Source organism: Leptonychotes weddellii, chromosome 4, assembly GCF_054177405.1.
Source record: "Leptonychotes weddellii isolate Sample4059 chromosome 4, ASM5417740v2, whole genome shotgun sequence".
NCBI classification, from domain to species: domain Eukaryota; kingdom Metazoa; phylum Chordata; class Mammalia; order Carnivora; family Phocidae; genus Leptonychotes; species Leptonychotes weddellii.
In genome coordinates, this window is record NC_138372.1 from 102,715,444 (window position 1) to 102,743,045 (window position 27,602).

Genomic DNA, 27,602 nt, shown 5'->3' on the forward strand with positions numbered 1-27,602 from the left:
AAGATTGTTTTACTATTCAATATCCCTCGAGATTCCATGTGAATTATAGGTTGCATTTTTCTACTTATGCAAAAAAACACCATTGGGATTTTGAAAAAATAAATGTTTTCTTAAAATTGAAGAATAGTTGAAATACAACGTTATAATAGCTTCAGGTTACAACATAGTGATTTGACAAATCTATGCATTGCCATTGGGATTTTGATAGGAATTGTGCTGAATCTGTAGATTGCTTTGGTAGTATTGACAACTTAACCATATTAAGTCTTTCCATTTATTTTTGTCTGCTTTTATTTATTTCAGCAATAAAATAAATAAACTTCTATTTTTAATTTTTTGAGGAATTGGCATAGTGTTTTCATAGCAAATGCACCATTTTACAGTCCCACCAACAATGCACCAGGGTTCCAGTTTCTTCACATCCTTGCCAAGGATTTTTAATTGATATAAAATATCCTATTTTTTATTTTTTATTTTTTTTATTTTATTTTTTATTTATTTATTTTTTTTAAAGATTTTATTTATTTATTTGACAGAGAGACAGCGAGAGAGGGAACACAAGCAGGGGGAGTGGGAGAAGGAGAAGCAGGCTTCCTGCTGAGCAGGGATAAAATATCCTATTTTTTAATTGATATACAATATCCTATTAAGTTCAGATGTACATAATGAGACTCAATTTTTTTTATACAATATGAGATAATCCCCATGTTAAATCTAGCTGTCACCATACAAAGTTATTATATTATTGATTATATTCCCTATGTTGTATATTACATTCTAATGACTTACTTATTTCATAACTGGAAATTTGTACCTCTTAATCCCCTTCACATATTTCACCTCTCCATCCCAATCTCTCACCCTTCTGGTAACTACCAGTTTGTTTCCAGTATCCATGAATCTGTTTCGTTTTGTATGTTCATTTGTTTTGTTCTTTAGATTCTACAAATAAGTGAAATCATATAGTATTTGTCTTTCTCTGTCTGACTTATTTCATTTTGCATAATATGCTCTAGTTGTATTCATGTTGTTGCAAATGGCAACATTTTATTCTTTTTTTATGGCTCAGTAATATTCCATTGTGTGTGTGTGTATATATACCCCACATCTTCTTTATCCACTCATCTGTCAGTGGACACTTAGGTTGCTTTCATATCTTGGCTATTGTAAGTAATGCTGTAATTAACATAGAGATACATGTATCTTTTTGAATTGGTGTTTTCATTTTTTTCAAATAAATACCCAGAAGTGGAATTGTTGGATCATGTGGTAATCCTATTTCAAATTTTTTGAGAATCCTTTGTACTGTTTTCCACAGTGGTTGCACCAATACATTTCCACCAATAGTGTACGAGGGTAACCTTTTCTACAGATCTTCACCAACACTTGTTATTTCTTGTCTTTGGGTAATAGCCAGTCTGACAGCCATGAGGTGATACATCATTGTGGTTTTGAATTGGATTTTCCTGATGGCTAGTGGTCTTGAGCATCTTTTCATGTGTTTGTTGGCCATGTGTATGTCTTCTTTGAAATAATGTCTATTCAAGTCCTCTACCCATTTTTTAATCAAGTTACTTGTTTTTGATATTGAGTTGTATAAGTTCTTTATATCTTTTGGATATTAACCTCTCTTTGGTTGTATTATTTGCAAATATCTTTTGCAAATAGGTTGCTTTTTTGTTTTGTTGATGGTTTTACTCATTGTGTAAAAGCTTTTTATTTTGATTTAGTTCCAATAGTTTAATTTTGGTTTTGTTTCCTTTGCCTTAGGAGACATATCTAGAAAAATGTTGCTGTGGCTGATATCAGAAACTACTGCCTGTGTTTTATTCTAGTTTTTTTTTTTTTTAGTTTCAGGTCTCACATTTAAGTCTTTAGTCCATTTTGAGTTTATTTTTATGGATGGTGTTAGAAAGTGGTCCAGTTTCATTCTTTTGCATGTAGCTATCAGGTATTAACTCTTCCTTAAATAGTGTAATTCACCTGTGAAGCCGTCTGGTCTTGGATTTTTTTTTTTTTTTTTTGGTAGGTAGAGGGTACTTTTTAAAATTACTGATTCAATTCAATTACTTGTAATTGGTATATTCAGATTTTCTGCCTTTTGTGATACACTCTTAAAAGGTTGTGTTTCTAGGAATTTATCTATTTGTTTTAGCTTTTCCAGTTTGTTGACATTATATATATGGTATCCATATAAGTCACAAATTATATCTTTATATATTGCAAGCCCATTAACACAGATTTATAGTTTTTTTATATTTTTGTCTTTTAGTTCTATATAGTAAAGTGGACCTATGCACCAAAATTATAATAATAGAAGTTGCTGTACTTTGTCTATGTATTTACCTTCACTGGCAGAATATGTTTTTGAATGGCTTTGTATTGCTATCTGGTGTTCTTTTTTCCAACTTGAAGGAGTCCCTTTAGCATTTCTTGTAGGACAACCTGCTGGTAATGAATGTCCTCAGTTTTTGTTTTACCAGGGAAAATCTTAATTTCTTTTCTGTTTTTGAAAGAGAGTTACATCTGATATAAAATTCTTGGTTAGCAGATTTTTCTTTCAGCAGTTCCAATACATTATACATTGTCATCTAGCTTGCATGATTTCTGCTCAGGAATCCACTCATGAACGTATAAATGCTTGCTAGTACACCATGAGTCATTTTTCTTTTTCGCTTTCAAGATTTTCTCTTTGTCTTTAACTTTTGACAATTTGATTTTAATGGGTCTTGGTTTGGGTTGATTTTCTGTGTTATTTTTTAGCTTACTGAACATATTTAAGACAGTTTTAACTTATTTCTCAGAAATTTCAGAGATCTTCATTTCTTTAGGGTTGTTTTCTGTAGTTTATTTTGTTCCTTTGATTGGGCTATGTTTCCCTCTATATGTCTTGTGATCTTTTGTTGAGATTTGGCATTTGAAAAAACAACTATCTTGCCCAGTCTTAAAGGACTGCATTGTGAGGGGAAGACCCTCACCAATTAACCTGGTTAGAGTGTCCAGGGCCTCTCATACTTTTTTTGGCTGTATCTTCTCTGGGCTTGTATATGTGCTTTTAACTGTCTTAATTTCCCTAAGCTGCTTGCTCCTGTTTCTTCTCCTGTGCTCATATTCTCTTGCACTCCACCCCATGTCTGCCTGCTATATACTTTACAATCTCTGTAGCTCTGACTTGCCACAGGCCTCTCCTCTGTTTTTATTGGCTTCCAATCTCTGCTGCCATTAGTACTTGAGTTAAATGAGAGAGAAATCAGTTCTTTGGGCAGCCCCCAGAGAAGCCAGAATTTTGTATACATTGTCTACTCTTTTGTTTTTATCCCAAAAGAAGATCCAGGGTATGGAACATTTCCTCACAATTACAACACACTATGCCAAGTAGGACATGCAAAAAGTTACAAGCTTCCCTACCTCTTTTGATGGAGTTCCCTTTCTATTATTCATTTTAGTAGGTACTGCAGCTTCTCATCTGGTATCCAGAATTTGCACAGAAGTATTCTAGTCTGTATATTATTGTTAAAATGGTATCTCCACTGGGGAGTGAGGGCTTGGTTTTCCCTAGCCCACCATCTTGCTGAAGTCATTCTCTATTGTCTGATTTTTAAATCTACCTTTATATTGTTAAATGACATTTACTGTATATAATGACTTTCATTGTCAAATGTGGAAACTGAATATATAACATTATTTTTACTATTACTAATATTAATTATATTTAACTGAGTAAAGCATAAAAGGCTCATTATATTTTAATTATCTCAGCTTTTTTTGATGACCCAAATAATTTCTAAGTGAGTATGTCATGATATTTTATTACATGTTTCCTTTCTTTTACTTGGCATTCTCTGTATCAGTGATCATAAATATTATAACTCATAATTTTCTCTATTATTTTGTTTGCACAGAAAGTCCTCTTTTTTCTGGCATATGTGTTTCATAGATTAAGGGAGGACAATGTTACCCATTAATCTGTACCAGGAACAGACAATATATTTTTTTTGATAAAAGAATATAAATGGCTTTATCTGTTATTTATATTCTATATAGTCCACTTATGTAGAGGCAGAGTGGTTGCAAAGGAAAGTAGTATTATGATTTTTCAGAGGACCTGATCTCTAATCCTGGTTCTGTGCCTCACTCTTCTTTTTGTGGAATGAATTTTTTTCTCACTGAGTGACTTCTAAGTATAAAATAAAATGTTTCTGAAAATATTTCAAAATGCGTAAGTCACTATATAAATGAAAATGTTATTTTTTGTTTCTGGATGATTTTTCAACTGATATGCTACATCATATATTTTTCTTTCATTTTAACCTATATCATTATTTTAGATTTTATCGAAAGAAATTTGTGCTCCTTACTTTTACCCATATCCTGAACACATAAACCTTTGGAACACAAACATGAATAATTTTTATTGTAGCAGCACATTGGGACTTCAGATACATGTTATAAATTTCCAATAATTTTTGCGTCAATATCCTAAAATTACCTTAGAAGCATTATATTTGTCAATGGCCCATAAACATTGCTTAAAAAATTTCACCCTAGGGCAGGTAAGAGTTGGTTGTGTTCAGAGGAATGAAAAATTTTAATCTATTTTATAATTATTACATTTAAGTTATTATTATTTGAGACATATATTTGTAGAGTCCCCAAATTTATGTTTTCATAATGACATATGGCCAATAAAAATGAGTGGAGTATATTAGAAATCTTATTATGTTCTACAAATTAACATTGTTTTACCTTTACATCTTTAATTTAGATTTATTGAATGACCTTAATTCTTTTCGCAATCATTTTTTAATGTATCTTAATATATAATCTTATTAAAAATCAGACTCGTAGTCCAGATCTAACTATACTCTTTTCATTTGTTATAGACTGACACCTTCTCCTTAGAAGCTGTGCACCTTGGGAATTTGTATAAGATTGTCATAGGCCATGATGGGCTTGGCTCAGGTAAGAGTCTTATGTAAGTAGATAGTCAAGGTTTGATTCCACTCTATTCATGTAAAACCCTGTACAAATTTAGTTAATAATTATAGGAAACTTATAAGAAGTTCATCTTTAAGTATTGACTGTCTGAAATTAAAATACTGAACACAAATATTTTTAAAATTTTAAGTAGATGTGTATTATTATTATTTTTTTGATGTAGGCTTGTCCAAGTAGATGCTCTGCCTAGTTAGAATGAGTGATGCATAAAAATCGGGGGACTGTGGGATTTATATGCTGTGGCATGTGGTAGCATTCTAATATTCTACTTGTGGATATAGCAGCAGTGTCTGCTGGCAGTGACATTCCCTGTCCCATGAAGTGCTAGCGGTAGTGCCAACAGGGGCATGTTAAGGAGACTGTCTTGGCAGCAAGTTCTCAGCTGTGTTTTATGCTGCTATTTTGTTTATGCTTCTCTCTCAATTTTCCCATCAGTTCAGTGAGATAACCTACATCTTCCCAATAAGTTCATTTTCGGCTACTGTGTAAAACAAACATAAGATAAGCAAAATTCTTCAACAAAAGATAAGAGTACTAAAGTGTGCATACCATAAAAAAGATAAAAAACTAAGAAGCATCGAACAAGAGGATAAACTCTTTCACTAAAAAGTATCATTGCATTATTGTCAAAGTGTTAAAGTTTTCTTACCAATATATACTACAAATGTGTTTAAATAATTAATGAGAAAATTAGCAGGAGAGAAAACTGGTTCAAAGGAAGTTACATAAAACTGAAAAATATATTCTTATAATCAGTGAAAACAAAAAGAATGATGAATGAGATTGATAAATTAAATTAAAAATATGGCTAGTGTCCTAAGATAGTAAAAACATACCTGTGATGTTGTCTTCTCTCTTGGATGTAATTTGTTTATATTTTGAGCAGACTTGAATCTTTTGCAGTTTATTTTCTATCAGTTGATGGCTAATTTTATAGTCTGGGCCTTAATCCATAGTAAATACTGTGTTAAATAGCATTATGCTTCTGCAGGGAGTCAGATGACTCTCAGGCATGTTTGTTAGACTATGCTCTAGTAGAACATTAATAGGTTATGTTAATGTGCGCAAGCTAACACATAAATATTTTTGGTGGATCTACTATGTACAAAGTGCTGTACTGGGTACTTTCTATAGTAAATACAAAGATGACTAATGTGGAATGCCTGTGCTTAGTCTACCAAGAGCTACCAAGAGCTACCAAGATGATTTTAAATCCTAAAAGTTTGGGACATTTTGATTTCTGATTCTAGTTGAAAGTCCTGTCTTTTTTCCTCCAAATTCTGATTTTCCTAATTTATCTAAATAGAATCTAAGTAAATGAGACAACATTGCTATGACATAATGAAGAGAATACTAGAATCTTAGTCAGCAACACAAATTTGAATTCAGACCCTGTCAGTTGTCAACTTTTTGATCTTGAGCAAATCACTTAACCTCTCTGAGTTTCAATTCATATTCTGTAAAATTAGATGAATACTTCGTATAGTTATTGTGAGGATTATGTGAGGTTGTTTATGAATGGCAAAGCAGGGGGCACCTGGCTGCCTCTGTTGGTAGAGCATGTGACTCTTGATCTTGGGGCTATGAGTTTGAGCCCCACATTGGGTATAGAGTACTTAAAAATAAAATCTTTAAAAAAAAAAGAATGGCAAAGCAGTGTACATTTGACAGTGAATTATCAATAGTCATTAGAACTTTTTAAATTTAATTTTAAATACCTATTCAATATGTTGTTTTGTAAAATTAATCTGTTTTCTTCCATTTCTACATTTTCCCTACATACATTTTAAGAAGGAAATGAAAAATTCCTCTTATAATCTTGCCTCCTTCAACTCCTCTCCACCTCTTTATTTTTAAAATCAGCAGATATTTATCTAAGAACACTTTTAGGAGTTGGTGATGATGGAAATGGCCAGGGCAAGCAGGTTGTGTTTACCACTGGTTAAAAAGGAAAAGGGTAAGCTGGAAGGGAAAAATGAAGGGGGGCGGAAATCGGAGGGGGAGACGAACCATGAGAGACTATGGACTCTGAGAAGCAAACTGAGGGTTCTGGGGGGGGGATGGGTTAGCCTGGTGATGGGTATTAAGGAGGGCATGTACTGAATGGAGCACTGGGTGTTCTACGCAAACAATGAATCATGGAACACTACATCAAAAAGTAATGATGTAATGTATGGTGATTAACATAACATAATAAAATAAAATAAATAAATAAAAAGGAAAAGGGTAGGCATAGCCAGCATTTACTTCTTTACCTCATTGTACTACTTCTCTTGGGTTCAGTCAGCCAACATTCATTGAATCTTTGCCACATGCGATGTACAATCCTTGTTTTAGGAGTGGAAAAGTGTCTCCTCATATGTCCACTTCTCTTCCGCCACCCTGGATATTTGGCTTTATATAGTGTGGTGCTAATTCTGTAGGGAAATAGAACTTCAGTATCTACCAAGTCCCTGACCAAAGGTGGTTAAGCTGTAGGTCATTGTTCGGTTGTTTTTTTAACTTAAAAAAATACTGTTATTTTTAACTTATGTCCATTTTATAATTCAAGAAGTAATAACATGCTAAGAATACTTTCTGAAATAGTTTTAAACTACTTCACTATTGCTATTACAAATTTTCTCTCAGAAAGTCTTATTCAGAATCTCTTCAAAGAGTGATTATTTGTTTTTAAGAGGTGAAGAACATTAAAGTTACTGAAGAAATTCTAGTAGACCTATGTTGCAGAGAAGTTTGGCAACACTTGTTGGGTAACTGAGTAAATTACTGTTTCTTTTAGCAACAGAGGGTGAGGATCTTAGTGGTTAAAATTTACTAGTAATCAAATGGTCTCAATTTCTCTTAACTCTCAGTCCTTTTGATAACATCTCAGAGGGAGACTCTACAGGATAAAAAAGGACATTGTTTGATTAAAAATAAATTAAAAAATGTGGTAGCATTTTGTAGCAGAGAGAGATTTAAACACAGGAAAAAATATTGGAGGGGTAATGCACAAAAACAAAGACATATTTGTTTAAGTACCCTACATTCTGTGAATATAATTCCCCCTTCTGTTAAGACTATACACTGTATAAATATGTGTATTGCATGTTTACAAACTGCTGTGCTTCTTTATATGTGAGACTTAACTTACCACAAAGCATTTTGAAATCATATTACATTGTTTTGGGTATGTGGTGGTAGATTTGCTTTTCTAAGTAATAATCTCTGTTTAATGTAGACAATACAATGTTTTTGAGGAAGTTGCTGAATAAAGTATCTAAAAATATATCTGTGGATTTTTTTGGAGGAAGTACAGGCATGTTTTGGAGATACTGCAATCTCTAGACCACTTCAATAAAGTGAATATCATAGGAAAGTGAATCAAATGAATTTTTTGGTTTCCCAGTGCTTATAAAAATTATGTTTACACCAAACTGTAGGCTTTTAAGTGCATGATAGCATTATGTCTGAAAAATGTATTTCCTTAATTAAAAAATACTTTATTGCTAAAAGAAACTAGGCATCGTCTGAACTTTCAGTAAGTTGTAATCTTTTTGCTGGTGGAGGGTCTTACCTCAATGTTGATGGCTGCTGACTTATCAGGGTAGGTGTTGCTGAAGGCTGGGGCAGCTATGGCAATTAAAAAAAATAAGACAATGAAGTTTACCACATCAATTGACTCTTTCACAACTGATTTCTCTGTAGGATACAGTGCTGTGAGATAGTGTTTTTCCCACAGTAGAACTTCTTTCAAAATTGAAGCCAATCCTTTCAAATCCTGTTGCTGCTTAATCAACTAATTTTATGTAATATTTTCAATCCTTTATTGTCATTTCAACAGTCTTCAAAGTATCCTCACCGGGAGTAGATTCCATTTTAGGAAACCACTTGCTTTGTTCATCCAGAAGCAGCAGCTCCTCATCTGTAAAAGTTTTGTTATGAGATTGCAGTGACTCAGTCACATCTTCAGGTTCCATTTTTTATTCTAGTTCTCTTAGAGTTTCCATCCCATCTGCAGTTACTTCCTCCACTGAAGTCTTAAACCCCTCAAAGTCATCCATGAGGATTGTAATCAACTTCTTCCAAACTCCTTTAATGTTGATATTTTGACCTCTTCCCATGAATTGCAAATGTTCTTAATGGTATCCAGAATGGTGAATCCTTTCCAGATTTCCAATTTACTTTATCCAGATTTTCAGATGAATCACTATCTATGGCAGCTATAGCCTTATGACATGTATTTTTAAAATAATAACACATAGAAGTTGAAATTACCCCTTGAACCATGGCCTGAAGAATGGTTGTTGTGTTAGCCAGCACGAAAACAACATTAATCTCATTGTACACCTCCATCAGGGCTCTTGGGTAATCAGGTACATTGTATTGTACATTGTACATTACTGTAATATATTGCAGTAATATTTTGAAAGGAATCTTTTCTTTTTCTGAGCAGTAGGTCTCAACAATGAGCTACAAACTAATTTGTAAAAAAAAGTGTGAAACATAATAAAGTGAAGCACAATAAAATGAGGTATGCCTATAATGCTTAATATTAGAAAGTATTTTCTTTTTTCTTTTTTTAAAAAAGATTTTATTTATTTATTTGACAGAGACACAGCGAGAGAGGGAACACAAGCAGGGGGAGCAGGGGAGGGAGAAGCAGGCTTCCTGCTGAGCAGGGAGCCCAATGCGGGGCTCTATCCCAGGACCCTGGGATCACGACTTGAGCCGAAGGCAGACACTGAACAACTGAGCCACCCAGGCACCCCTAGAAAGTATTTTCAGTTAATGTGGAGATATACCAGTTAATAGTTAATACTTTATTAAATTAGTAGAGATACCCTAAAAAAAAGCCCACTTTCACCACTTTTATTCAAGTATTGGAAGTCCTAGCCAGATCAGTTAGTCAAGAAAATAAATAAAAGGCATCCAAATTGGAAAGGAAGAAATAAAACTGTCATTATTTGCAGATGACATAATACTATATATAGAAAGCCCTACAGACTCCACCAAAAAATCGTTAGAATTAATAAACAATTTCAGTAAGTTGCAGGATATAAAATCCATATGCAAAATTCTGTTGCATTTCTATATACTAATAAGAAAGTGTCAGAAAGAGAAATTAAGAAAACAATCCCATTTACATTTGCATCAAAAAGAATAAAATACCTAGGAATTAATTTAACTAAAGAGGTGAAAGACCTGTACACTGAAAATTGTTAAGACATTGATGAAAGAAATTGAAGAATACACAAATAAATGGGGAGATATTCTATGCTCATGGATTAGAAGAATTGATATTGTTAAAATGTTCATACTATCCAAAACAATCTACAGATTCAGTGCAATCTCTATGAAAATTCCAATGGCATTTTTTATGGAAATAGAACAAAGAATCCTAAAATTTGTATGGATCCATGAAAGACCCTGAATAGCCAAAGTAATCTTGAGAGAGAACAAAGAACCAAGTGAGCATCACACTTCCTGATTTTAAACTATAATTCAAAACTATAGTAATTAAAACATTATGGTGTTGACTTAAATGAAGCAGAATAAAGAGCCCAGCAATAAACCCACACTTATATGGTCAACTAATTTACAACAAAGGAGCCAAGAATATACAATGTGGAAAGGATAGTCTCTTCAATAAATCATGTTGGTAAAAGCGGACAGCCATGGGCACCTGGGTGGCTCAGTCATTAAGCGTCTGCCTTCGGCTCAGGTCATGATCCCAGGGTCCTGGGGTCGAGTCCCACATCGGGCTCCCTGCTCAGCGGGAAGCCTGCTTCTCCCTCTCCCACTCCCCCTGCTTGTGTTCTCTCTCTCACTGTCTGTGTCTTTGTTAAAAAATAAATAAAATCTTTAAAAAAAAAAAAAAACGGACAGCCACATGCAAAAACAAAACAAAACTACACCACTATGTTACACCCCACATAAAAATTAACTCAAAATGGATTAAAGACTTAAATATGTAAGACCTGAAACTATAAAACTTCTAGCAGAAAACATAGGTGGTGAGCTTCTTAACATCATTCTGGCAAAGATTTTTTGGATTTGGCACTAAAAGCAAAGGCATCCAAAACAAAAATAACAAGTAGTATTACATCAAACTAAAAAGCTGCACAACAAAGGAAATTATCAACAAAATGAAAAGGTAACCTACAGTGTGGAAAAAATATTTGTAAATCATATATCTGATAAGTGGTTAATATCCAAAATATATAAAGAACTTGTACAACTTAATAGCAAAACAAAAACCAAAAAACAAAAATCCTACACAATACAGTTAAAAAATGGGCAGATGATCTGAAAAGACATTTTTCCAAATAATTCATCCAGATGGCCAACAGGTACATGAAAAGATGCTCAAGATCAGTAATCATCAGGGAAATGCAAATCAAAACCACATTGAGTATTACCTTACACCTGTTAGAATGGCTATCATCAAAAAGGCAAGAGATAACAAATGCTGGAAGGGATGGATAGGGAACCTTTATGCACTGTTGTGAGAATGTAAATTGGTACAGGTACAGTGGAAAGCAGTATAGAATTTCCTCACAAAATGAAAATAGAACTACCATATGATCCAGCAATCCCACTTCTGTGTATATGTCCAAAGGAAATGAATTCACTATCTCATAAATATAGATGCACTCCCATCTTCATTGCAGCATTGTTCACAGTAGCCAATACGTGGAAACCACCTAGGTTTCCATCAGCAGATGAATAGGTAAAGAATTGTGGTCTATATATAGAATGAATATTATTCTCTAAAAAAGAAAATTCTGCCATTTGTGACAATGTGAATGACTTTAAGGACATTATACTGAGCAAAAAAAAAAAAAAGACAAATACTGTATGATCTAACTTATATGTGGAATATAAAACTGACCTCATAGAAACAGTAGATTGGTGGTTGCTGGGGCCTGGGTGAAGGGGGACAGGCTTCCAGTTATAAGAGGAATAAATTCTGGGGATCTACTGTATAGCATGGTAACTCAAGTTAATAATACTATATTAATAATTGAAATTTTCTATGAGACTAGATTTTATTATTTTATTTTATTTTAAGATTTTATTTATTTGACAGAAAGAGAGACAGTGAGAGAGGGAACACAAGCAGAGGGAGTGGGAGAGGGAGAAGCAGGCCTCCCACTGAGCAGGGAGCCTGACGCAGGGTTCGATCCCAGGACCCCGGGATCATGATCTGAGCCAAAGGCAGCCGCTTAACAACTGAACCACCCAGGCACCCCTGAGACTAGATTTTAAATGTTCCCACCATAACAACAACAACAAAAAATGTAATTATGTGATGTGAAGGATATGTTAACCAACCTTATTTTGGTATTTATATAGCAATATATACATTTTTCAAATCAGTAAGTTGTATACCTTAAATTTACACAATATTATATGTCAATTATATCTCAGTAAAGTTGGGAAAAACAAGTAATGTAAGAAATAAAGAAAAATTGGGGAAAATGAGGGAAAGAAAATAATGAAGGCAAAAACAGAAATCAAAGACTGAAAATAGAAAAAGAGAATTGATGTCACTTATAGGAATGTATTCCTAAGGAAAAAAAGTACAAACCCTCACATAGTAAACCAACACTGAAAAGTCCAATAAAAACGAGAAGAAAATAAATGCCAAAATAAGGTATAGTGAATATAATACAAATACTTATCAGATAAAAGTTTTGAGAGTATTATATAGAGTTTTGGATAAATAAATTTAAAGCTCTGCATGAACTGGATGATTATTTAAGACAGATTGACCGAAGAAATTTAGCCTAAGAAATTATGAATGACCCAAGAAGGCAAATTTGACTCAATATTTCTCAAAGAAAAAGTAGAAAATGACAGTAATCAATAGTAATAAACATTTTTAGAAGGCTAATCTCTTTCCAAAACCTGTTTCTATTTGGATTTATCAGCACTTTCTCTAAAGTGTCCACGAAGCAGACATTTTCAGTGCTATATGGAATTGGAAACTTCTAAATAGACTTAATGATACTGAAACTTGAAAATGTACAAAATATAGAACTATGATTTAGTGCTTCTTACATTGTTCTCTATTATATTCCCAGTATGAATAAGAATGCCTACAGGCCTCAAAGGACCTATTCTAAAGGAGTTATCTTTTTATTTACATATTCATGTTTTATAATGAAAATGCAAGCTACTATTTTTATTTGATAATTTTTCCACATTTGTTTAAAAGTATTTGCTATGGTCTGAATGTTTGTGGCCCCCCTAAATCAGTAGGTCGAAATCTTAAGGCCCTATGCAATATTGTTAGTAGTTGGGGCCTGTGGGAGGTGGAGCCTTGAGGAATGCTCTTAAAAAGTGGTTCCAGAGAGAGAACCCTAGTGCCTTTCACCTTGTGAGGATACAGTGAGAAGGTGTGGGCTATAAACCAGGAAGAGAGTTCTCACCAGGTGGCTATGCTGGTGCCTTGATCTTGGACTACCCAGTCTCCAGAACTGAGAAATGAATTTCTGTTGTTTATAAGCTAGCCAGTTTGTGGTATTTTGTTATAGCAGCCCAGTCAGATGAAGACAATATTTTAATTTGACGGTTAAATTTCTCATTTCCCTTTCCTCCAAATATTCTAATAAAATTGACCATCCTGAGGATTTTCACAGTTGCACAATGTCCTGTGTCCCATAGTGTTTGTATTGTCCAGAAGAACAGTTGTAGATCAGCCTTACTGATAAATGCATGTGCATATATCCTAAGTTAAATGTGTACAAAATGAATCAAGAAGTATAATAAAGGAATAATACATAACAACTAAGTAGGGTTCATGCCAAGAAATTGAAGGGTAGTTCAGTATTAAAAAATCTGTTAATAAAATACATCACCTCAAAGGTTAAAGTAGAAAAATTGTTAAAAGTCCAATAATACTATTATTAAAAGTTCTTTGAACATTTGGAACAGAAAAAATATTTTAAAATAATGTAACTCAAAACAACCACTTAATAAACAATGAAATTCATTAAAGTTTAAAATACAATAAGGATTTCCTCATTATGAGTATAGTCATTCTTTGGAAAGCATTATAATATATTTCCTAACACAATTATAATTTTGGAAAGAAGACAGAATTATTGCTTACAGGTGACAGAAATGTCTATTAAAATGCAAAGAGCATAAATTAAAAAAATAAAAGAAATAGAATTTATAGAGTGACTAGAAATTTATATCAATATACAATAACTTGAATCTGGTTTTCTTATATAGAAAATATAAGATATAAAAGATCTTAGAGTGGCAGCAAAAATATATTTATATATAATATTTATAATATATGTAATAATTAGCATCAACAATAAAAAGCACATGCACAGCTGACTTATTAGACTGGCCTTTTCTGAAAGCCATACTGAAATAGGAAGTTCTAGGCAAGAAAGTTTGAATTATAAGTCCTGTCCCTGTTTCAGATTAAGTGAACCTATTTATTCCTTAACAAATTATTTACCAATGATCTCAGCTAGCTGTGTAATCCATTTTTTGGTGGTGGTACTCCAACAGCATTGTGCTTGGGTGTTTTTGTTTTGTTTGTTTGTTTTGGATTTTTTTTTTTGGTGAGAGGTGAAGGTTTTGTGTTTCCACATATTTACTTCAGGTCTTAACTGTCTGTGTCTGTGGTGTACTGGCAGTAAAAGGACTTTAGAATTTTGATGAACCAAAGTGCACCAGGTCTGTCTGTTTGGTTAGGCAAAAACAATCTGCAGTGAGATTCATTTTACATAAGATCTCAGACTACAATGGAGAGAATCTGCTGCAATGGTTTCTTACAGAAAGACTACTGTTTACTCCAAAATCAAGTGGAGCATCACAAGTGAGGAAATAAAAGGGTTGGGGAAAGAGGGAGATAATAATACAGATATACCTACTAATTTGATCAAGAGTTATCATAGGCTCAGAGTAGATAAAATCTGAAATGCCGGGTAGGACAATTGACCTAAAGTAAGTCCTGAGACAGATAGCTGACTTCCTTTTTCTCCCCGTCACTGATTAAGCTAGTCATACAATACCACATATTATATGATTCCATTTGTGTGAAATCTGCACAATAGGCAAATCTATCAAAATGAGAAAGTAGATTAGTGGTTGCCTAAGTCTGGGAGAGAGGAGGGGGTGATGGTTGGCAGTCACAGTGAATAAGTATGAAGTTTCCTTTGGGGATGATGAAATTGTACTGATTTGGGGTTATGATGATGGTTGCACAAATATAGATATATTACAAACCACTGAGCCCATTTAAACAGGTGAACTTTATGTATGTAAATTACTTCTCAATAAATCTGTTAAAATTATAATGTTTTTAATCTGGAAAACTTAAAAGGATATAATAGACTAGCATTTTGGAAAAGATTAACAAGGAAGACTCATATGAAAATGCATTAAAGATGACAATTTTAAAATATAGTTTAGTGAATGTCACGATAATAGGCAGACAGATAAATAAGTGACAGAATAAGGCCTGAACTAGATTTTAAGTGTATTTAATAGAAAAATGATCTGGGGATACTAAAAAAGCAATTCAAAATGGCCCAAAATAAGTTTTTATGGTTCATAACTAAAAATTAAAAAATTTAATTATAAGCTATATTTTTAATTAAACTTTTTTTTGAGTATAGTTGACACAAAATGTTACATTAATTTCAGGTGTACAACATAGTGATTTGACAAGTTTATACATTATGCTATGTTCACCAGAAGTGTAGCTACCATCTGTCCCATTACATCGTTTTAAAATATCATTGACTGTATTCCTTATGCTGTGCCCTTTATTCCTGTGATGTATTCATTCCATAACTGGAAACCTGTACCTCTCTCTTCTCTTCACCTATTTTGCCCAACCCCCTGCTCCCTTCCCTCTGGCAACCACCAATTTGTTCTCTGTATGTGTAAGTCTGATTCTGCTTTTTGTTTACTCATTTTTTTTTATTCCACTTATGAGTGGAATCATATTGTATTTGTTTTTCTTAGTCTCACTTATTTCACTTAGCATAATACCCTCTAGGTCTATCCATGTTGTCTCAAATGGCACAATCTCATCCTTTTTATGGCTGTGTAATATTCATCTTTGTGTGTGTGTGTTTACACATACCATACCACATCTTCCTTATCCATTTGTCTGTTGATGTGTATTTAGGTTGCTTCTATATCTTGGGTATTGTAAATAATGCTGCAATAAACATAGGGGTGCATATATCTTTTAGAATTAGTGTTTTCATTTTCTCTGGGTAAATACCCCAAAGTAGAATTACTGGATCATATGGTATTTCTATTTTTAATTTTTTGAGGAACCTCCATACTATTTTCCACAGTGGCTGCACAAATTTACATCCCTACCAACAGTGCACAAGGATTCCTTTTTCTCCATATCCTCACCAACATTTGTTATTTCTTGTCATTTTGATTTTAGCCATTCTAACTGGTGTAAGGTGATATATCATTGTGGTTAAACTTTTTATTTTCAGGTAATTATAGATTGGCATGCAGTTATACAAAATAACACAGAGAGATTCTCTATATCCTTTACCCAGTTCCCCCCAATGGTAACATCTTGCATTATCAGGATATTGATATTTACACAGTCAGGACAGAGAAGAGTACCATTGCTACAATGATCTGTCATGTCTCCTTTTTATAGCCACATCTACTTCTCTTCCTCTATTTCTTCCTCAAATTCCCAATTCTTAAACCCTAGCAACCACTAATCTGTACTACATACCTATAAGTTCTCATTTCAGTACTGTTATATCAATGAAATCATACATTATACACTCAGTTGGGATTGGCTTTTTTATTCTGTATTTCCTAGTGATTCATTCAAGTTGTATGTGTCAGCAGTTTGTTTCTTTTTATTCCTGAGCAGTATTCCACGGAATGGATTTCCCTCATTCACCCACTGAAGAACATCTGGATTGTTTCCAGTTTGGGGCCATGATGAATAAAACTGCCATGTACATATGTGTACAGATTTTTATGTAAACATAAGTTTTCAATTTTCTGTGATCAGTACCCAAGAATGCAATTGGTTGGGTAATATGGAATTGTATGTTTAGTTTTGTAAGGAATTGCCAAGCTTTTCCACAGTGTCAATACCATTCTATATTCACACCAGCAATATATGTGTGATCCATTTTCTCAGCATCCTTGTCTGTATTTGGTGTTTTGCTGCCTTTTTTCCCCCCATTCTGTTGGGTGTGTAGTGACTTATCATTTTTATTTTAATTTTTATAAAAATAATGATGTTGAACATATTTTTATGTGTTTATGTCCTCTTTGGCAAAATTGTCTCTATGTTCTTTGCCTCTTTTGTAATGGATTTTTTTTAGTGTTAAAATTTAAGAGTTTTCTTATATATTGTAGATACTAGTCCTTTGTTGGATGCATGGTTTGCAAATATTTTCTCTTAGTTTGTAGCTTGTCATTCCATCCTCTTACTAAGGTCATTTGCGGAACAAATTTTTAGTCTTGATGAGATCCAGTTTATTCATTTTTCTTTTTTTATGGATTGTAGTTTTGGGGTGAAGTTGAAGAACTCTGCCTAATCCTAGATCACAGACTTTTTTCTTATTTTTTCTAGAAGTTTAATTGTTTCACATTTCACATTTAATTCTATGATTTGAGATTTTATATAAAGTGTGAGATGTAGGTTGAAGTTAATTTATTTTTACCTATGAATGTCTAATTACTCCAACACCAATTATTGAAAAGCCTATCCTGCCTCGACTGAATTGTTTTTATACTTTTGTCACAAAGCAGTTGGGCATATTGATGTGGTATTATTTCTGGATTCTCTGTTCCATTGATCTATGTGTCTCTCCTGCCAATACCATACTATCTTGAGAGCTATTTACTAGGCCTTAATATCAGGTACACTGATTCCTCCTTTTTTAATATTTTTAAATATTGTTTTTGCTATTTTAAGGCTTGTCCTTTTCTATATAAATTTTAGAAAAGCTTATCCATATCTATAATAAAACTTGCTGGGATTTTGATGGGAACTACATCAAACCTAGAGATTAATTTGGTGAGAATTGATGCATTTACTATGTTGGACTCCAATCCATGAATGTAGTATGGGTATGTATCTTTATTTGTTTAAGTATTTTTTGATTTCTTTCCTCAGAATTTTAAAATTTTCAGCATACGGATTCTGGACATGTTTTGTGAAGTTTGTATCTAAATAATATCTAGAGTGATTTTAAGTGGTATTGTGGTCTAAATTTCAATTTCCACATGTTCATTGTTAGTGTCTAGAAATGTGATTTATTTTGTGTGGTGATTTGTCTTGTATCCAAGACCTTATTCAACTCAATTTTTAGTTCTGGGATTTATTATTATTAGTAGTAGTAGTAATAGTAGTAGTAGTAGTAGTAGTAGATTGTTTGGAGTTTTATCCATAGACAGTCATGTCATTTGCAAATAGGAGAAAGCAGTGCAAGCTGGGGCTAGTTAGCACTCCACTATCTCCCATCTCTGGTGTCAGTGAGTTCTGGTGGGGGCTGAGGGTCCACCCCTACCTAGCATCGTGAGGTGTGAAGAGGTAGGACAATATGGAATAGTTGACATTCTACTTCCCCTGTGCCCTAGTCATCAGTGAAGCCCAGTGACCTGAGTTTCTACTCCTATCCAACACCAACAAGGCAGAGTGAGGTGGTGGAATTGGGACTAGTTGGTTCTCTTCAGACTCCCCCTTCCTTTTTGTAGGGCCCACTTATGTAGATGAGCTTCTGTCCTTACCCCACAGCAGCTTCTGTCCTTACCCCACAGAAGGATGTGACTCAGGGCCATCCATCCTTCCCCTCCCTATGGAAGCAGAGGGTCACACCAGGGATATTACTCGCCTCAGAGGCAGTAAGCACTGTAAATGCCTTACTTATTTTTGTGGGAAGGTATCAGTGGGCAGAAGGAGGAGGTGAACTTCTATCTAGTTGTCTGCAGTGAGTAAATGCCCCATTTCTGCCTGGGGGGTGTTAGAAGTTGAATGTGTACACACACACACACACAGCTTATGCTTCACATCAACAGGGGGGACTGCCTGCTAAAAAGATTAAATGGGACTCAGAGTCTCATAATATTATATCCAAATGTCTAGGATACATTAAAAAAAATCACTAATCTATAAAGAACTTGGAAAAAATGGCCAAAAGGTAAATCTTTAGTATTATACAAAGAAATATAATATTTACAATTTAAACTTTTTCCTTACCAAATTTTGTAAAATTTTAGTTAACCCACAAGGTTAGTTTATGGTGTGTAGAAAACAACCCCTAAATTTCAGTGAATTACAGTGATACCTATTTCATGTTTATATTGTCTTTTGGCTGATCTTGGCTCCACTTGACTGTTCTTGTAGATATGGTTTTATATAGGTACTTTTAAACTAATTACTAATGAAATCTATTAACTTATAAAGCATTTTTAAAATAAATTCCTTGGGGCGCCTGGGTGGCTCAGTTGGTTGAGCATCCAACTCTTGGTTTCAGCTCAGGTCCTGATCTCATGGTTGTGGTTATCAAGCCCTGCATTGGGCTCTGCACTCAGCGAGGAGTTAGCTTAAGATTCTCTCTCCCTCTCCCTCTGCCCCTGCCACTCATGCCCTCTCTCTCTCTGAAATGGATAAATAAATCTTAAAAAAAATAAATAAAATCAATTCCTTATCATCTCCAAGAGTTTTCTTTACAGACTTCTCAGTAGCTCTTAAAACCCATTTCAGAATTCTGGTAACATTTTAATTTTCCTTGAAGGAGACAAGAAATTCTCTTTATTTTTTGGTAAAATTTAAAAATGAAATAAAGCATTTTGGTGATGACATTTTAAGCATAGGAAATGACATGTGTAAAGGAAGAGCATATGTAAATTATGAATATTAATTATCTATGGCAGTGGTTTTCAAAGTGTGGTTCCTGGATTTCTAAGTGTGGTTCCTGGATCATCATCATTGTCTGGGATCTCATTAAAAATTTCATTCTTGGTTTCTTTTATAGAATGACCTATCATTCTGGTTTGCCTGGGGCTGTCCTGGTTTTAGCACTGAAAATCCTGCATCCTGGGAAATTCTTTTCTCCAGGGCAATCTGGGACAGTTAGTCACCTTAGGTTGCTTATCCCAGGCCTACTACATCAGAAACTCTGTGTGGTGCCCAGCAATCTGTGTTTTTATAAACTCTCTTGGAGGATCACTGATCTAGGGAAGTAGGAAGAGTTTGGCATGGTTCCATAATGGGAGTGTGTAATAAGGGATGAAATTAAAAAGTAAGCAGAATGGAGCACCTGGGTGGCTCGGTTGGTTAAGCGTTTGCCTTCTGCTCAGGTCATGATCCCAGGGTCCTGGGATTGAGCCCCGCATCAGGCTCCTTGGTTGGTGGGGAACCTGCTTCTCCCTCTCCCTCTGCCCCCCACTCATGCTCTCTCTCTCACTCTCTATCTCAAATAAATAAAAATCTTAAAAAAAAAAAAAAGTAAGCAGAGGCCAGGCAGTGAAGGCCCTTGTATGCTTTGTTAAAGAGTTTCATCCTATAGCTGGTAAGTATTAACTCATAAACTCAAGGATTTTTAATTAGAGAAGTATAGATTTTGTGCTGGCTCTTTGTATAGATGAAACTACTATGTCTGGTTAAAATATTCCATTGTACCTATAAATAAAATTATATTTAACCAACTCCAGTTTGAAAATTAATATAAAATCAAATATTTAAAAGAAGATTACTATCTTCATAGCTCAGTCTGTGTGCTTCAACAGTTTCTAAATGTTCATTTTTTAGCTTGTCAAAATATGTACTTCAAATTTGAACTTTAATTAACTTTATGTGTATGTTTTGGAAATAGGAGTATTGCTAACTCATTAGGTATATATTTTTTGGAAGATGTTAGATCCAGGAATATAAATGCAGTTTATGAAATCAAGAGAAATTGCAGAATTGTTCTGTTTTCGAGTGCTTGGAAAATCATATTGAAGTAGATATCATAAAACACGAAGTCTTAAAATATGTTGTGCTTTTGATACATGTGTAAGAAATATTTTTAAGTGCTTCTTATAGCTTACTTCTCATGTTTTGCTTTATTTGAAGTAGTAAACCTTTATGGTGCACAAAGCTTTTATGTATATTTGGAAGCTAGGACCTCTTTTCAAAACTTCAAGTAATACCTGGACCATACATATTCACACCATACTATTCTTTCTTTAATTTGTATTTAGGAAATGGCTGGTTTCTTGATGATGTTATAATCAAGGATCCCATAACAAATCATGAATATACCTTCTTCTGTCACAGGTTTGTAGGTGTGCTTTTACATTGAAAAAATTCATTTCATATTAGTTCCAAGTTATTGTATTTTGGAGAAATGGATAACTCATTCAATTATTCCTAGTTACTGATGCTTTGTTGGGTAACTTTTTTGAAGATTAACTTTAGGGGCTTCTGCTTCTATTTAGCAAGATATACATTATGTTTATCATCATTCCTGATGATATAAGTTTGAATCTTTCTTGGTAAATTAAGGTAGATTTAAAAAATATGATTTTATATATCAGTAAGAAGAATGAAAGTCTCTGGCTAGAAAACTGATTCCCTTTGGACTAGGTCCCAAATTAAGTTCAAATATAATAAATATATAAAATAAAAGTTGCATGTGGCTTTTTATATGATGAAGACATTGCTGACCCACTGTCACTAGGCATTGAGTTTTGGGTTATTCTTCCAATAATGGTGATAGATTTGCTCTTTCTTTCATTACTTGCCTGTCTCTTTCCCCATGGAACGAATAATAGCCATTTGTGAAATAATTGACTATAGTTTGAATTGTATTTAGTGGCTAAAAAAACAGGATAATGTAACGGGTCCAGTGGATGTAAGATATATGACCTGGTGGGCTAACTGACTAATTCACCTGTAGATTAGAGAAAGTCATGTTTCACCCTGAACCTGATAGCAGCTTCTCCTACCTCCCTTGTACCTCCTACCTACCTCATAGTCATTTCAAACATTTCCTTTTCCATTTTCTGCTCTGCTCTTACCAACAAGATACCTATGACTTTTTCTAGTTCCTGTTATCCATTATTTCTGACTTGGCTCCATAATTGCCAGTGGTTAGTGTAAATATAAAGCCACAATATTCTTGATACACTTTTCTTTCCACAGATGGCTGGATCAAGGGGAAGATGATGGTAAGATCTCCAGAGAACTGTATGCCACGGATAACAGTATCATCTTTGCTAGTGAGTGTCATATATTGGAAAATGCTCTTTTATGATGATTGAGGAAAGTATGACTCTGCTGAAATTAATGATTTTCTCCTTCCTTTATACCCTCAGGGCAGAAGCTAGAACTTAATAGAAAAGAAACAGTAAGATTTTACTTTTGGTCCTAAATTATTTGGTACAAATAGTGTCCAAATAATTATTTGATACGTTAAAACAAAGACAATTTATAATGTTTAGTAAGCAGTGTTTCTTAGTAATTTCTTTGTCTTATGTTATTGCTTTTGGTTTTGCTTTGTTTTTATATTTAGTGGGCTGCAGAAAGATGGAAATTTATGAAAGGAAATACTCTTCAATTCTACAACAGGCTCACTGGAGGGTTTGTCCGTCTGCATCCAGATGGCACAGTTGATGCAGTTGGAGAGAAGATAGACAAATACGGTAAAATCATTTGGTAAAACAAGTGGTGCTGTGGCAGTTTTGGGAACTGGAGGAAGGCAGATCTAGACCTAGTTTAATTTGCAGTTTTGTTTCTTCTTTTCACATGGCTTTACCCAGTATTAAGTCATTTAAATAATTGACTGCATTAATACAAATAACCAGTAGATGACAGGCTTTAAATCTGGGCCAACAATGTCATTTTGCAGAACAGTACACCATGAAAAAACTTATATTTGCTATTAATTGAAGAATAAAATGTAGGCAATTAACATTGTTAATAAAAATCAGCAATTGTAGCTCTTGAATGGTGTGACCATTTAAGGTATTAAGTTGGTTCTACTAAATATTAAGTGGCTATCTGTTTAAAACACTGTGTTAAATAATTTGAGGGCCACAGAAATAACGAAGACATTATTCTGAATTCCAGAGGGTCACAACCTAATGAAGAGGACAAACACAATTCTAATAATTTTTTTTTGTAGCTAGTGTCATAATAAAGGTATAGAGTAAAAACTAGGCAAAGAAAAACTAGATTTGATGTTTAGTGAAGCCATGACCATAAGAATTAATGAAGAAGGAGTAAACTGACAATGGTAGATCTTTGATTATAAACTCAAACCTCTAACTCTTTTTGAAACAAATTTAGTATTTAAACAAAATTTACCAGCTGCATCTGTGAATGTAACTTTGCTGTACTTTGTTAGAAACTGTTGTTCAAACAGCTTCTACAGTGTGCTGGAGATACTTAACCTATAGCATTTCCTCAAAATGTAACCTCCTCTACCTAATATTAGAGATCCCAAGGAATAATCCAGTTTTATCCTCTATGAAAACATGTGGGAGTCTAAAAATAGTTCCTAGTATCTTCTCTTTCCAAAATTAATCTATTCCTTAGACATTTTCTTTACCTGTTGGTTCCCATTTGGAATGATTTACCTACTTTGTCAAAATGGCCCTATATATCCTATTGCCTGGGGCTGGTGCTCTTTTTCCTTATTGAATATAGTGGATTGTATTTCCAAATGTGGTCATAAAAATATCTCCTGTTTATAATCTGAAACTTTGAAGGATCTAAGTTTTACACTATTTTCAAAAAACATGAGAGCACAAAGACCAAGACCATTCATTTCCCACAGCAAATGCAGCAGCCAGAGCAACATCTTGCTTTGTTCCCCAAGTCCCAATCCTACAATATCCTGAGGCAAGGGCCTGATAATACCTGCAAATGTGGATGGGTGCATTAAAGGAGAGAAATCTTCAAATTAGGAAACTCTGATTTTATATAGGGTTGCCCATCCTTCTTTCCAGATACAAGAGAGAAGTGATAGAGAGCACTTATCTTTATTCTGGAATATAAGCAAATCTTCTCCAAGGAAGGGAAGGAAAAGCCTTTACCTTTATTCCCCCAGGGAGGGGGAGAAAGAGAGGGAAAGAGAGAGGAGAGAGAGAGAAGAGAGAGATGGAGGGAGGGAGAGAAAAGAGAGATGGAAGGAGGAAAGGAGAGAGAAAAAGAAAGAAAGGAAAGGAGGGAGGGAAGGAGGTGGTGCGGAGAGATCTGTGTGCTTTTTTATGATGGACTGTTCCCTTATACAAACATTTTGTAAGTGCATTTATTCAGAGGGCTGGACTATGCAGGAAAATGACACATGTAGGGAGACAAATGTTATCTTCTAACACCCATCACAAGCTAGTTTGTAAAGGGAACTTGCCACTCCTACATCAAAAAGTGGAATTCATTTCCTTACCCCATGCTGGGTCAACCCTTTCTACATGTTTTGACTAACAGAATGCAGGTGAATCAACACTGTAACTTCTAAAATCTGTATCTTCTACCATTATCTCTTGGATTAATCCTTCTTGGAAGCCAGCCCTCATGCTATGAGGAAGCCCAGACAGCTATACAGAGGCTTCCAGGGAAAAAACTGATGCTCTGACAGCCCCAACTGAGTTCTCGCTCTACAGCCAAACATATGAGTTCCTGCATAGATCAAACTAACTGGTAGATATCAAGAGAAACATTTACCCTTAAGCATTTCTAGCATCTTAATATGCTAGTCCTTCAATATATAAAGTAGAATGAGCATTCCTTAAAAAGGAGGCGCAGGATAGTATGAGTAATTTTCCTTGGCATAACTGACATTTCTGCAGCAGGAGGTCTTTTATATGTGATAATTACTTGCAGGATTATTTCCTGATGTTATGCTCAGTGTCCCATAAATTCACACTCATGAATTAGTTTTCACATGCCTGGAAAGTGTTGTGAGGAACAATGCTGACCCATGGACATCTTTTCAGGAAAATATTTTAAGAACATGTCTCTGAGATCTGTTTCCTTGTAATTTTCACTCTACAAAACAATGTTGTTTTTATCACCATGAGACAATACTTCTATTTAGTTATCAAGCTGGCTGTAAATTTAGATATTTCCATATGTAAAGAGTTAGAATGCTCATTTCTCTGAGAGCTATTGAGCCATTTATTGGCAATACTGGACCTAAAAGCACCACACAGCATGAGAAGATCTTTAAAATACCATAGGGAGCTTCATTTTATGATGATAAGCTCTTAGGTATTAAAACCAATACTATGCTAACATTGATTATGACAGTCATAAACAAGTCTTCTAGTCTTTAGTGTAGGATCTTAGAACTAAAAAGAAGGAGCAGACAGCCAAAGCAACTCAGTTTTTAACTCTAGAGCCTTGATAGTTACTTTATGTCAGGGTCATTTTCACAAACCTCCCATCCTCCAAAATTTTAAAAGATTTACTATAAAATATAGATTCCCATAGTTTTCTCATTTTACAGTAGTTTTTCAAGACAAAAATTCATAATATAAATTCAGATTTATTTAACTTATGTTCTAACAGGATTAAACATGCATTTTAAAAACATATATCACTGGAAGTTTCTTTTTTTAATTATTATTAACCTATAATATATTAATTTTTTCAGGGGTACAGGTCTGTGATTCATCAGGCTTATACAATTCACATCCCTCACCATAGTACATACCCTCCCCAATTTCTATCACCCAGCCACCCCATCCCTCCCACGCCCCTCCCCTCCAACAACCCTCAGTTTGTTTCCTGAGATTAAGAGTCTCTTATGGTTTGTCTCCCCGTCTCGTTTTGTCTTGTTTCATTTTCCCCTCTCTTCCCCTATGATCCTCTGTCTTGTTTCTCAAATTCCTCATATCAGTGAGATCATATAATACTTGTCTTTCTCTGATTGACTTATTTTACTTAGCATAATACCCTCTAGTTCCATCCACATCATTGCAAATGGCAAGATTTCATTTTTTTTTGATGGCTACATAATATTCCATTATATATATATATACCACATCTTCTTTATCCAGTCATCTATCGATGGACATCTTGCCTCTTTCCACAGTTTGGCTATTGTGGACATTGCTGCTATAAACATTGGGGTGCAGGTGCCCCTTCAGATTACTACATTTGTATCTTTGGGGTAAATACCCAGTAGTGCAATTGATGGGTTGTAGGGTAGCTTTATTTTCAACTTTTTGAGGAATGTCCATGTTTTCCAGAGTGGCTGTACCAGCTTGCATTCCCATTAACAGTGTAAGAGGGTTCCCTTTTCTCCACATCCTTACCAACATCCGTCATTTCCTGACTTGTTAATTTTAGCCATTCTGACTGGTGTGAGATGGTATCTCATTGTGGTTTTGATTTGTATTTCCCTGATGCTGAGTGATGTTGAGCACTTTTTCATGTGTCTGTTGGCCATTTGGATGTCTTCTTTGCAGAAATGTCTGTTCATGTCTTCTGTCCATTTCTTTTTTTTTTTTTTTAAGATTTTATTTATTTATTTATTTGATAGAATGAGAGAGAGAGAGAGCATGAGATGGGGGAGGGTCAGAGGGAGAAGCAGACTCCCCACTGAGCAGGGAGCCCGATGCGGGACTTGATCCCGGGACTCCAGGATCATGACCTGAGCCGAAGGCAGTCGCTTAACCAACTGAGCCACCCAGGCGCCCCTCTTCTGTCCATTTCTTGATTGGATTCTTTGTTGTTTGGGTATGGAGTATGATAAGTTCTTTATAGATGTTGGATATGAGCCCTTTATCTGATATGTCATTTGCAAATATCTTCTCCCATTCTGTTGGTTGTCTTTTGGTTTTGTTGACTGTTTCCTTTGTTGTGCAAAAGCTTTTTATCTTGATGAAATCCCAATAGTTCATTTTTGCCCTTGCTTCCCTTGCCTTTGGTGATGTGTCTAGGAAGAAGTTGCTGCGGCCAAGGTCAAAGAGGTTGCTGCCTATGTTCTCCTCAAGGATTTTGATGGATTCCTGTCTCACATTTAGGTCTTTCATCCATTTTGAGTCTATTTTTGTGTATGGTGTAAGGAAATGGTCCAGTTTCATTCTTCTGCATGTGGCTGTCCAATTTTCCCAATACCATTTGTTGAAGAGACTGTCTTTTTTCCATTGGACATTCTTCCTGCTTTGTTGAAAATTAGTTGACCATAAAGTTGAGGATCCATTTCTGGGTTTTCTATTCTGTTCCATTGATCTATGTGTCTATTTTGAGCCAGTACCATACTGTCTTGATGATTACAGCTTTGTAATAGAGCTTGAAGTCCGGAATTGTGATGCCTCCAGCTTTGGCTTTCTTTTTTAACATTCCTCTGGCTATTCGTGAGGTCTTTTCTGGTTCCATACAAGTTTTAGGATTATTTGTTCCATTTCTGTGAAAAAAGTTGATGGTATTTTGATAGGGATTGCATTGACTGTGTAGATTTCTCTAGGTAGCATAGACATTTTCACAGTATTTTTTCTTCCAATCCATGAGCATGGAAGGTTTTTCCATTTCTTTGTGCCCTCCTCAATTTCTTTCATGAGTATTTTATAGTTTTCTGAGTACAGATTCTTTGTCTCATTGGTTAGATTTATTCCTAGGTATATTATGGTTTTGGGTGCAATTGTAAATGGGA

General features: G+C 34.4%; 1 protein-coding gene across 1 annotated transcript in view; it reads left to right on the forward strand.

The window, feature by feature from the left end:
- Positions 1-27,602, forward strand: part of RP1 (RP1 axonemal microtubule associated) — a 225,993-nt gene that overhangs the window by 14,347 nt on the left and 184,044 nt on the right. The window contains 5 exon segments of the mRNA XM_081817120.1: positions 4,884-4,962; positions 21,202-21,277; positions 22,145-22,221; positions 22,318-22,349; positions 22,515-22,644. Coding sequence (XP_081673246.1) covers positions 4,884-4,962; positions 21,202-21,277; positions 22,145-22,221; positions 22,318-22,349; positions 22,515-22,644 — 394 coding nt within the window.